The sequence below is a fragment of the Gossypium hirsutum genome, chromosome A13, assembly GCF_007990345.1.
Source record: "Gossypium hirsutum isolate 1008001.06 chromosome A13, Gossypium_hirsutum_v2.1, whole genome shotgun sequence".
Taxonomy (NCBI): domain Eukaryota; kingdom Viridiplantae; phylum Streptophyta; class Magnoliopsida; order Malvales; family Malvaceae; genus Gossypium; species Gossypium hirsutum.
Genome location: NC_053436.1, coordinates 4,314,667 through 4,327,739, shown reverse-complemented (window position 1 = coordinate 4,327,739; position 13,073 = coordinate 4,314,667). Strand labels below are relative to the sequence as shown.

The 13,073-nt window shown below is 30.8% G+C and overlaps 1 protein-coding gene and 1 long non-coding RNA gene across 2 annotated transcripts; both read right to left on the bottom strand.

Moving 5' to 3' along the window:
* Window positions 1-4,037: 4,037 nt before the first annotated feature.
* LOC121212192 (uncharacterized) lies at window positions 4,038-5,609 on the bottom strand. Its single transcript, XR_005907381.1, has 3 exons — window positions 5,503-5,609; window positions 4,941-5,023; window positions 4,038-4,085 (listed from the first exon to the last, which is right to left on the bottom strand). It is a non-coding gene; the product is annotated as an uncharacterized lncRNA (long non-coding RNA).
* A 4,206-nt stretch (window positions 5,610-9,815) lies between these two features.
* LOC107894235 (uncharacterized) lies at window positions 9,816-11,933 on the bottom strand. Its single transcript, XM_016819494.2, has 2 exons — window positions 11,280-11,933; window positions 9,816-10,631 (listed from the first exon to the last, which is right to left on the bottom strand). The coding sequence occupies exons 1-2, from the start codon at window positions 11,640-11,642 to the stop codon at window positions 10,020-10,022; spliced, it is 975 nt and encodes a 324-aa protein (XP_016674983.1). The 5' UTR covers window positions 11,643-11,933; the 3' UTR covers window positions 9,816-10,019.
* Between the last annotated feature and the right edge of the window lie 1,140 nt (window positions 11,934-13,073).

Sequence of the window (13,073 nt, the reverse complement as noted above, 5' to 3'; positions counted from 1 at the left end):
TAGACATAAAAGGTATAAATAAAATAAAACTTCACTTCTAATGAACTTAGAGCCCTAATCTCTATCAAATTTATCTTAATCTTGATGGACATCTTCTTAATAATAAAATATTCATAACACTCTACCTTGAATGTCTATTGGTAAATAATGTGTTTCGTTATTAAAAACCTTACCAGGAAAACTCAATGGGACAAAACCTCAGTTAAGGAAAAAAAAAGTACTGCAACACCCCTCACTTGACCTGATCGTTGAGTTTGAGTTACGGAATGCTACAATCATTTCCGGAGCAACTACTAATGAAAACATTGGAAATAAATCATCTAACATGCTAACATGTCATAATTATAGTCATAATATGATGAATAATATTTCTTGAGACTCAATTGAACATACGAGAACTTAATTGATAATTCGAACATGAAATAGAATCAAATTGCAAATTTTTTTGGAACAAGTATTGATATCCTTGAAGGGTACCAATAAATGTTGAAAAATTCATCCTTAAATCAACATGTATCAATACTTGATTTAAGGTACCGATACTCTCATACAATTATCGCTACTTTTTGTTAGTATCAATACCAATTTGTGATTCTGTTTCTTTGTAAAAACCAAATCAAAGTCATAGGTATCGATACCATTGTAAAGTATTGGTACTCTGGTATAGAGTATCGATACTTTAGTCTGGTATTGATACCATTTTAGCATTCTGTTTATTTGAGAACTACTTAAAAAAAAAGGCTAAGAATCGATACCTTAGTACCAAAAATGTCCAAACTTTCATTTTGGTGACCATTTCATGCCCAAACCAAATTCTATCTAATTGACATTTTAAAGCACACCTCAAACCTGCATAAACTACCCAAGATACATATACCATTTCATTATTTAACCATTACCAACAATTCAACGTGTCTATTTAAGGTGCCAAACACATCTAAAAACTTAGTGAAAACACAACTTATTCTTCATGATTTCAAGCCACTCAAACCACATATAACTGTACCATCTCATGATCAAAATCATACCATTATGTATTCAAAGCTTACCTTTCAACTACACACATATAGTGCCTATCATATTGCTACAACACACTTTATACATATATGGACATTAGCTTTCCGAAATTCAATCATTAGACAAGGTTTCAACCAAACTATTCATTCACCAATTAATACATATCTAAGCACCTAAGTACATGCCATAATATCGAGCTTAAAATGAATAAAAGTCTATCAAGTTGATAAAAGGATAATGTGAGCTTCGTGGAGTCCAATCAACAAGTTTCGCAAATCGACAATCTACAAACAAAGGAAAAATGACTAGGTAAGCATTACAAATGCTTAGAAAATCAAATTCTTACTTACTCTTGTGACGATTGCTACACGCCCACACGTATACGCCAAAACAAACTTTTTGGCAGATAACACTACGCCAGATAGACTATTTACTACTATACGCCGAAACTTTAGACCCATTAAATCTGGGGTGTTACAGGTTTACCATCATATGTGATCAAACAAAATAGATATACTAGTATTGTATTGAAGAAACTATCAAATTAATAAGTCCATAGGTATTTATTGGTATCATTTTTAAAGCATCCAAACTCAATACAATAAAATAAAAGCCCAAGCCACATGCATATATTGCAAGTACAATTTATCCAATTTTAAAAAATGTGCACAAACAAATATTTCATTTGCATAGATATATGTGCAAAATAAACAAAAAATAAACAAAGTGCATGATCACACAATAAACACACTCAACATTAATTTTATAATCAGTCTTTACATTATCTTCATTTTCCCACTTCTAGTGGGGAGAAGAATTATTATAACCATTCATTTTACAATTATTATAAAGTCATTTACTATGTCCATGTCAAAGGTTACATCTTTATATATTGCTACATTCACTTTAGGGAATGAAACAACTAATACAATGGGCTTTGTGGTTTTTCATTTAATAGCTCGCTATTTAATTCAACTAAAAGCAAGCATGACATTAATTCATAATATATCTTAAAAACTTTTTCATGGTATTGCTACTGCAGGAGCACATTTGAAGAGTGAAAAGTTGAAAAAGTTTTCTTTAACAAGTTTTTATTAGTAATATTATTCCCACATAATTGAGAACTCATCTTAAATACTGCAGAGTTATAGTCACTTACAGATTTAAAATATTGCAACTTCGAGTACATCCAATCATAACGAGATTTAGATAGAATTATTATATTCTATTGCTCAAATCTTTCTTTTAGATTATTCCACAATTTAGGTGGATCTTTCATAGTCAAATTATATTGCTTCAACCCTTAATGGAGATGATGACAAAAGAAAATCATAGTGATAAGCACGATAAACTGAATTTAATAACAATATTAATAATTATAAATCAAGAACCTAATTTCTTTCATACTTTTCAAAATAGATATTTATAGCAATAGTGATTTATATCAAATATAATTTTTCCTCATTCACAATCTCAATAAGAGATCCATTACAATGAATATCTTTTAAAATCAATGCATTAACCCTCACAAATTTTTTTATTTTAGATATTGATGTATATGCTCCTCTAGAGATTTTTACTAATTTTGTACTACCAAATATTGATAATATTAGCTCTACTACCAAATATTGCAATAATATTATTTTGTTTCAGTGCTAAATAAGATAAATACTTTCTACCTGTAAGGATAATATTCATTGTTACATTGCCAGCAAGACATATATTTCTTTCCACAAAGATTTGGGCATATGATAAGTATTTGACCAATCTTCCTTAAAGAAAATTAATGGATTTTGAAAAAAAAATTTAGGCATAATTTAGGTAAATGACCAATGATATTTCATTTCACATTGACAATACAAATTATCTCTACCCTTTGAAGAGTTATCTTGAGAACTTTCATTGTTCTTTCATTTATTACGGTGTTTGCACTTTTAGTGGTTACTATTATGCCACTTATCGTGTTCATGATTATACTGTAACACCCCTCACCCGAGTCCGAGGCCGGGACTGGGCACGGGGTATTATCATACTTAACCACATACATAAAATCGTTTCGAGTCACTAAGACTTGATCAAATTTAAAACTCTCTCGAACTCTGTTTAAACTCTTTAAAGTGGGCCTACGAGGCTTCAAACTTTCCTTGGAAACCATTTGGAACCAATTCGGGTCCTTAAACCAACTAAATAAAAATGACTATTAAAATCAGGCACACGCCACTGTGGAAGGGCAACACGCCCGTGTGGTCATTACAACATGGTCGTGTTGATGACCCGTGTGACACACACGGCCTAAGCATCTAGGGACACACCCGTGTCCCATACCTGTGTGAATTAAATTCTAAATTCGAACCTACAAGAGTTTTAACATGGCCTGACAAGCTCGTGTCCCTCACACGGCCATGACACGCCCGTGTCTAAAAACCTTGACATTTTATTTCTGATGTCAGCATCCAATTTAGGGCACGCGGCCGAGGCACATGTCCTTGGCCAGAGGTTGTGTCCTCTACACGGCTGAGTCACACGGTCGTGTTTCTGCTCGTGTGTTTACTACCATGCATACTGACTTGTAAAATTTACGTGCAGGGAACACACGACCAAGCAACATGCCCATGGTGCTAACTGTGTGTCACATACGGCCTAGACACACACCCGTGTGGACAATATAAGGCTATCTACAAAGCCCTTTGCCACCCTGAAACACAATCTAACACCAAACAACATAACAAAGTCTAACTTAGTATGATTTCTCGACCAAACAACCATAGCTAAGGCCCATACACATTTTATATATCCAACCATGCCAACAATTTCACATTCATGTAAAACTATCTTGCATTTATATATAAACTTTCAATATTAGCCATTTTCCATGGCTTTATACAAAATGAATCAAATGCTAAAGCAAGCCAACACATTTGGAAAATTAACAATGACACAAAACTCAAAAGTCAAGGTCCTATACATGCCATAACTAAAAATAATAGATCTAACTATACCAAGTGCTTCAGATGATAGTATGATCGATGCCTCCGACTTCCGATGATCCTCGAGCTAAATATGCGACACTATAAGAAAATGGAAAGAAGAGGGAGTAAGCATAAAGCTTAGTAAGTTTCATGTAATAAATATAACAACTTTACCATTCATCATCATGCTCTTAGTACTAAAGTAGGCATAAGCACAACTTACTCATCACTATCCAATACACTTCACATAGCATATATTGAGCTCACATCTCAAACATTTCAAATAGGTACCTGTACCACTCACAACATGGTTATACTTTCCTCTTTTAACTTAAACTGTAACTCTCACCGTTGAACCATTTGGAATGCTATCAGTTATTCATTGAGCCTTAAACATAGGGTGTAATGTCGATGCCATGTCCTAGACATGGTCTTACGCTGGCTCATCCATCAAGTCGGTGTCATGTCCCAGACATGGTCTTGCACTAACTATCGAAATCGAGGTTAACGCCATGTCCCAGACATGGTCTTACATTGGCTCTCACATCTCCGTGCCGATGCCATGTCCTAGACATGGTCTTACACTGACACCTCTATACGTGCCGATGCCATGTCCCAGACATGGTCTTACACTGACACATCTCGTAGCCGATGCATGTCTCAGACATGTCTTACACTAACTCTCGTATCAATGCCAATGCCATGTCCCAGACATGGTCTTATACTGGCTCTCATAATGTGGCTGATACATGTCCTAGACATGTCTTACACTAGCACACAAATAACTCGAATGTCATAGCATGAATATCCGATTTATTTTCTAAGGTTCAAATAGGAGTTTCTACAATCTCAATATTCAACGTACAAAATCATTTCCACAAACAAGCAATTTATGCTATATCAATTCAAAAGCATATAATAACAATATAGTTGTATTATTTACATACAACTTACCTTGGTATTCAAAATGTAGGCAACTAGTTCGGCTTAGTACACTTGATTTGCTTTTCCTCGGTCTAGGCCCGAATTTTGTAATTCTTGATTTAAAATGATAGAAATTCATTCATTTCATCAGCATATTAATCTAGGCACTCGAAAATTCATAATTAAGCAAAATGATCATTTTTCCCCTAAACTTTCACAAAATGACTATTTTATCCCTAGATTCGAAAATCGATTTTTTATCACATTTTCTCACTAACCAAGCCTAGCCGAATACTTTTTATACTAGAAGCAGCCCACAAGTCTCATTATTCACACATGAAACATCTATTTCACAATTTATGCAAAATGGTCCTTAGTTAAGGTTTCCATGAAAACTACTTCACAAAAGTTGTTTATTTCACAACCATAACTCATATTCTTCCATAAAATATTAGAAATAAACATGTCTAATATCATGGAAAAACCCTATACTTTCAACTATTTTTCAAAATAGTCCCATTGTTAGAAAGCTCATGCTACAAGGATCTCAAAAGTACAAAAATATTCAAGAAAAGCCCCCAAATTCACTTACTTGCAAATGCTTTAAGTTGCTGAAAATTTTCAATCTTCCATTGGCCATTTTCTTGGAGGAAAATCGGTGGAGAAGAAGGAGCAAAACAAAAAGATGATAGCCTTTTTCTTAGGTTTTATTTTAATCAATTTAGGCCACCTAACTTTGACTTTCTCATCCCTTTTGTCCCTATGGCCGGCCACCTCTATTTTAAGGGTCTATTTTCCCTTTAAAGGCCCCCAATTTGGTTCTCTAGCTATTTGAAACCCTTAGCTATCAAAATAGGACTTTTGCACTTTATGCGATTTAGTCCTTTTTCACAATTAAGCATGCAATCACTAAAATTAATCCATCAAAATTTCATGCTCTCGTATAATTATGCCACAACACATAAAAAAAATTTCAAAATAATTTCTTCGACTCCGGATTTGTGGTCTTGAAACTACCATTCTGACTAGGCCCAAAATCGGGCTGTTACATATACCCTTTAACTTTTTTTAATGTTTGCATTCATTTCGGAGAATGTAACAAATCTAGCAGAGTGAACCTTAAACATTCCAATATATTATTTATTTAAAGATAAACAATGTCACAAAAGCTTATCTTTGAGTGAGCAAACAATATATGTATTTAAACAATCAATAATTTTTGAGATAATCCAAACAAAAATTATCATATGTACTCAAATAATATACTACAAAGGTTCATTAATAAACCTTATGAACCCATCAATATTTAATAATATAACTTAATAGTTTGATCAGATTTAAAACAAACAAATAATAATCATACCTCAATTAAAAAAAAAAAGGTCGAAGCTCCTTAGCAATCTAAAATTTGCCTGATAAATCCAAGATCAAGAACTAAAATCAATGCTGAGATCAAATCTTTCACCATCCTCAAAAAAAATATAAATAAAATAAGTTAATCAAATTAATCATAAATTAAAATTAAAATAAATCTAGATATAAAATATTAAGAAAAACTTCATGTAAATCCTCGCATTTTGTGTCTAAGACCTTATAGAATAAATCAAAGGTTACAACTTCGAATCCTCACACTAGTGTTGGTTTTTATTTTCTTCCTTCTGGTGGCAATCGATTATAAGAATTTATTGACAAAAAATAATAATAACCCTTGAGCGGTTGTGGAAAGACAATGATGGTGCTTAAGCCTAGGTTCGTGCTTATAACGTGTTATGAAATAAAGTATAGAGAGTAAAAGCAAAAGAAATAAGAAAACACAAGAAAAAAATGTATTTCATTAATCAATGGGAATGAATACAATACGTCTCTAAAGTTTAAATAGACATAAAAATTATAAATAAAATAAAACTCAATAAATATTAAAATTTTAATGTATATTAAACTTATCTTCATATTGATAGACATCTATAAAATATTTATAACAACAACCACATTTAATCTCATTAGTAAGCATGCGCTTTGAAAATTAACAATTTAATCTAAACCTTCATAATACTAAATTTTAAAAAAACCCTTAAATTAAAAAGAAAGTACTTAAAAATAATTATAATATCAATATAAAAACATAATATAATATTAATGTACAATTTAATAATTTATATTTTTTATGAATTATAAGAGGAAGATAAAATTTTTACATCAATGCGATTAGCACAACTCAAACTCAAACTATATCTAAAGAAATAAACATCCTTACCACTAAATTAATACATAGGGTTCATCTGTGTGTTTTCTTAAAGAAAAAAAAAACAGAAAAAAGGGGGAAACATAGGAATCTCTGTGGGTTTGTAGTCCTTGAGTCCACTTTTTCCATCATTGTTTCACAACCGAAATCATTAGTTATTTACTATCACAACTCTAAGAGAATCTCTTATGGGAATTGCAAAAAGATATGTTTGAACCAAACATTTCCACATTTATGAGGACACTGTTTTTCTTTAAAAAATAAAATAAAAAAATATATAAGATCATTAAAATAGCATTATTGAGATTTTGAGGGATTTCTTTTTCCCACTACAAATTCCTCCACCAATATATCAACTCTAACATATTCATGCACTTAAACTTCCATCAATATAATTATAAAGTATTATATTTAGATGTTTAGAAAGGTGGATTGTGACTTAATTTAATTCTTGCAATAATTAAAACCCAAGTTTAAATATGTTAAAACTTCCATTATCTTCTAATTTAAAAGTTTAAGATATTACGAATAGTAATAAAAATTATATAGAATGTAAATTTACTCATAATTTTTGTTAATTTGTTGTACATAATTATTGAATTGTTGATATTTGGTAATTCCTTGCACAATAAAAAATGTTGAACAACTGATTTCCAAACCGATCTTTTAATGAGAAAGTTTAATAGCGTTATTTTAATTTTTAAAAAAAATATTAGGATTAAATTTTAAAAACTTAAAATTAAAGGATGGAATTTATAATTAGACCTTAAACCAAAATCAAAAGTTAAAACTGGGGGGCAACTAAAATTATTTGAAGATTTAGAGGTCAAGATCCACACATACATAAACAAAAAGTTTAGTCCTTTCATCATTAGTGAAAATGAGTCATTGTCTCATTAGATTTTTAGAGTGTCTTGTTGGCAGGTGGCATAAAAATCCTTTTTTTAGGTGTAATCTTTTTTTTTTTTTATTTTTTAATTTAGTTGAAATGAGAAGGATATTTTGTTTTCTTTTTCATGAGATTTTTTTTCTTTTTTACATGGAAAATTGATGTTAATTTCAATGCTTAATTATTTTAATCTTCTGTCTTTTATGGATCTTGACACAATATCTAAAATTATTTATAATCTCTCTTCAATTTGTAAATAGAAAGACAATAAGGTTCAACGCATTCAAACCCACATCCTCTTGCATTGACAATAATACCCATACCAATTGAACTAAGACTTAATCAGCATTTAGAGATCAAATTGTATAAAAAGTTTTTGTATTATAAATTGCTGAGAGATTTAATCTCCTAGTTATAATTTTATAGTTTTAAGTTTTTTTCCGAAACAAGTATTTTCAATCCCGATATTAATTACTTTCATTAATTATATTAAATAATTTGACATGATTTATTTATTTTTAAACATATGATGATGTGTTATATATATATTAAATTTTTTTGTTAATCTGGACAAAAAAACAAAAGAGAAAAAGTCACAATATTTGTCTTGTTGTATAAAAAATGCTAAGGATGAATAAATAATCAAAGACTTAAAATATATATTTTAGAAACAAGGAGACTACAAACAATCAAATTACACTAAAGAGACTGAATCTATAAAAGATACAAAATATAGGGACTTTTCATGGAATTTTACCTTATTTATAACAATGCTTAACAAAACATTTTCATGACTAGATTTTCAAAGGCCAAAAAGCTTTAAATCTTCAAAGTTTTTGTAGTACAAATTAATTGGCTTGCAAAGAAAAAGTTTTTCCATGCAAGCCACCATATGTACAATTAATCTTTTTAACCATGGAAATAAGGACAATACTCATAAAATTGTGTTTCAGAAAAAAAGGGCAAACAAGAAGCATAATTTTCTTTATGATTTGCCTGACAAAAAACTGTTAAATATGCTTTCAGTCCTTGTACTCTGCAAACTTTTGAAATTTAATCATTTTACTTGTATAATTTGAAAATTAAAGTCCAATTTATATGAATTTAAATATATAAAATTTCAAAATTCAAAGTTTTTATTTAAAAAAGCTCATCAACTTCTTCATTTCCTTGTGAGTGTATATATTGAATACAAGATCAGATTGTAATATTTATACAACAAAGAGCTCAAAAGAGCATCATTTTCCTTTTCTTCCTGGAAAATATAACATTTTCTTCTATACCAAACAGAAAAAGAAGAAGAATCTGCCCTCTGTCTCTCCTTTGGAAGATCTTGCTTTCTGTAGAAGCTAATGGCTATCTTTTATATATATATATATATATTCTTGTTTTCTTATCTTTAAGAATCATATTCTCCTTTCTCTTAAGGCATTTCCTTTTCTGGGTTTTCATTAGAAAAGGGTTTTCCTTCAAGACTATTGCTGCTCCAAACACTTGACTTCAAAGAACAATAAGTTGAAAAACTGAAAAGGTCTAGTTCGATCTCAGTCCCTGTACTCTATAGATTTGAAATTTAATCTCTCAATTTTTAAATCTAGGAATTAATCTTTTTACTTGTCTAATTTAAAAATTAAAATTCATTTGAAAACATGAATAACTTACCTTCGTTAATCTAAATATGTGTTATCGATTGAACTTTAATTTTAAAATCGAACAAGTAAAGAGGTTATATCTCTACAATAAAAGCAGATGGATTAAAATTTCAAAGCTCCTAAAAGTATAAAGTATGGGGTGGAATTAAACCAAACTAAAAACATGTTTTAAGAAAAAAAGGGACCAAAAGAGAAATTAAAGAAAAAAGGGGAAAAATAAACGAAGAAATTGAGTGACATGATGCCACTTTTTAACAACTGATTCTTTTCACTTCTAAAATTACTTACTACTACTGCTACTGCTAGTACAGCCTTTGAGTGCAACTTTACCTATGAGTGCACATGTCCAAAACCTTTTTCCTTCCTTCAACTATTTCATCAAAGAAATCATCAATTTGTCCAATTATAGTTTCCACCCCACATCTCAACAACCCAAAGCAACTCTTCAAGTTGTCAATCTTGTCTTGTATCTCAACTTGCAATGATGATACCCCATATTTCACCATCCTTTCAATTTCACCCTTCACTTCTTCCATCGCCACCTTTGCTTCCCTAAACTCATAAACCATGATCCCTGCTGCCTGTTGCCCTCCATTTTGTTGTTCCATTTCGTTACACACCCTTTGGTGTAGCCTTGCAATTGAAACCATGAAAGCTGACCCAAACATCACATGCCCTTCGTGCTCGCCGTGGATGAAGCTGAGTTGAGGCCAGTAATAGACGAGACCACTGAGCAAGATCATTAGGATCAATGAAGTCACATTCCTCATTGCATAAAGCACACCTCGGAACCCATTGAAACCATTCAACTTTGATTCTTTTGTAATGTTTTCATCAAATCTTAGTGATAGCTGTCTTGCTCTTGTTTCTATCAGGTTCCTATTTTCCTCTTCCAATCCTACAATTTCCCTTTGGCACCCCATCATTGCCCTTATAACCTACAACACCAAATCAAGAAGAAAAAAATAAACTTCCATTGAAAACCCAATATGAAAAGGTTAGTGTGGACAAGGTTTTGGGTTTGGGTTATTTTGTGGTGAAATTATGGTTTTCGTACATTTAAAGTTAGTCTGTTATACTTTAATTTAACATAATTTAATCCTCTATTTTTATAATATCATTATTTAGTTTAAATAATTAATGCACTTAATTATTTTTGAGAATTTCAGAAAAATGTCAGTGAATTTTTTTTTATCTCTATATTTTGATTTGACATAATTTAATTTTTTTATTTTTATAATATTATTAACTTAATCTAAATAGTTAACTTTTGATCTAGATTTTTCTTAAAAACATCCCATTTAATATAAAGAAATTCTATCTATGAGTTAGAAATATTTGGTAAAATGTTGATTTTTTTCCTAAAACACCCTCTTCTAATATAAAAAAAACTCTATGTTTGCATTAGAAAATATGATTTTAAAAAGAAAAAATCAATGTAAATATTTTAACCGGATATAGTTAACTAATAACATTATAAATTTAGAGGGGCCAAATTGCATCAAATTAACGTATAAGAATTAAATCAAATTTAATGATAATAACGGACCAAAACAGCAATTAGACCAATTTGTTTTTGCACTGACCTGGCGAGCAAACTGTGGGTTGAAGTGGTGATGATGGTCAATCGAGGAAGCAATATTGGCAGCGGAAGAACAATAGCTTTCAATCCCTGAAATGCCAGATTTGAGCAAAAGGCAAGCTTCCCATAGCCTAGAGCTTTCATCCATGTATTCATCCAGCCATTTTTCTCCCACAGGAAGGTGAAGCCTTTGAACCAAAAGGGTCAATTGGGAATGAAAAGATCGAAGCGAAGAGAGGGTTTTTTGAAGGAACTGCATCGACATGAAGTTACACGAAAGGAAAGTGCAGTCAAGGTCTTCAAGCTCTTGGTTTAGCATGGTGTAGAAGCCATTAACAGATGAAGTAGTGGTGCATGAAGGATCCATAATGGAAGAAGAAGAAGAAGGAGGAGGAGGAGGAGGAGGTGGGTTATGGGTTATGGTGGTGGTGGTGAGGGAAAAAGTTGATGGAGATTGATGGATATTTATATTGGAAGATGAAGGGAAAAAAAGGGGTGTGTAAGAGAAGTGATGAATAGAGAGCTACACCTTAATAGCCCAGTCTTCTATGGTGAAAAGGATTGTTGGGTGCAATTATGTATGTTTCCTATACAGTGGAGGCGATGATTGGGAATCTGTTGTCTTCATTATTTTTAAACTTAAGGTCTTATTTTGTTTAAAGTCCTTCTACTATGTGTTTTTGACTTATTTAGTCCCTTTATTATAATTTGGTCTTTTAGTTAATTTTTTCGTTTCGAAGTATGTATTTTTCAATTCTGAGATCAATTTTTCCATTAATTCTACCAAATATTTTGACGTGATTCATTTCTTTAAGAAAGTACGATTACATGATATGGGGAATGTATAATATTTATCCAACTATACAGAAATATCAACGTAATGTGTATTTTTAATCTTGAGACCAATTATGTTTCATTTTTTAATATGACATGTACAGTATATGTTTAGCCTTGCGACAGATTGTAATTAAAGGATTAAATCCATAATGAAAAGAAAAGAAATGATGGAATTGTAATTAAAGGATTAAATCCATAAAGAAGGCATAGTACAAGGACCATTCATAGAATTTTACCAAAAAGAAAGTTGAAACATGAAAACTTCATGAGCTTCTTTATATAATTGCAGTACCCAAAGGGAGAGTTTTTTTTTTCCTTTCTTTTGAGTACAAATAATAAATGGAAAATGTAATTGAAAGTAAAATCAATCAAAAACAATCTTTGCAGCTCTTTATTCTATGATATGTTAGATTTTGTTCCTTGGGGGAGCTGTAATAGTTTGACCACAACTTTGATTTAGATTCTTCTCCTTCTTCTCATTCTTCCATTTTGATTTTGGTTACCCTTTTGAATTGAGTGCCCATGCCCTTTGCCTTATTGCCTCCTTTTACCTTTTCTCCATCTTCTCCAACATACTATTTCCCCTTTTTAACTATATATATATAATTATTAATTTCATCCCTCTGTTTTGTAACAAATTAAAAGTTAATCCCTTTTTAATTTGTTAAATTTAAAACTTAAAAAAAATTTTCAATAATCCAAGTTCCCATGTTATCAAGGTTGTTAGAAGTTAGAACTAAATCCCCCATTGAATGTCTAACTAGTGACATATAAATGGAAATGGCCAAACCACTTGGAATTGGTTCATTCCTATCTTTGATTTTTCTTTTGTAAGTATAATTTTTATTAATTTTTAAAATTTTTAATATATATATTTTTTTAATTTTTAGTTGTAACTAATTTATTCTTTTTAATTTTTTAAGTGGTTAAAGTTAAAACTAGAGGTTCAACCTAGACCTGT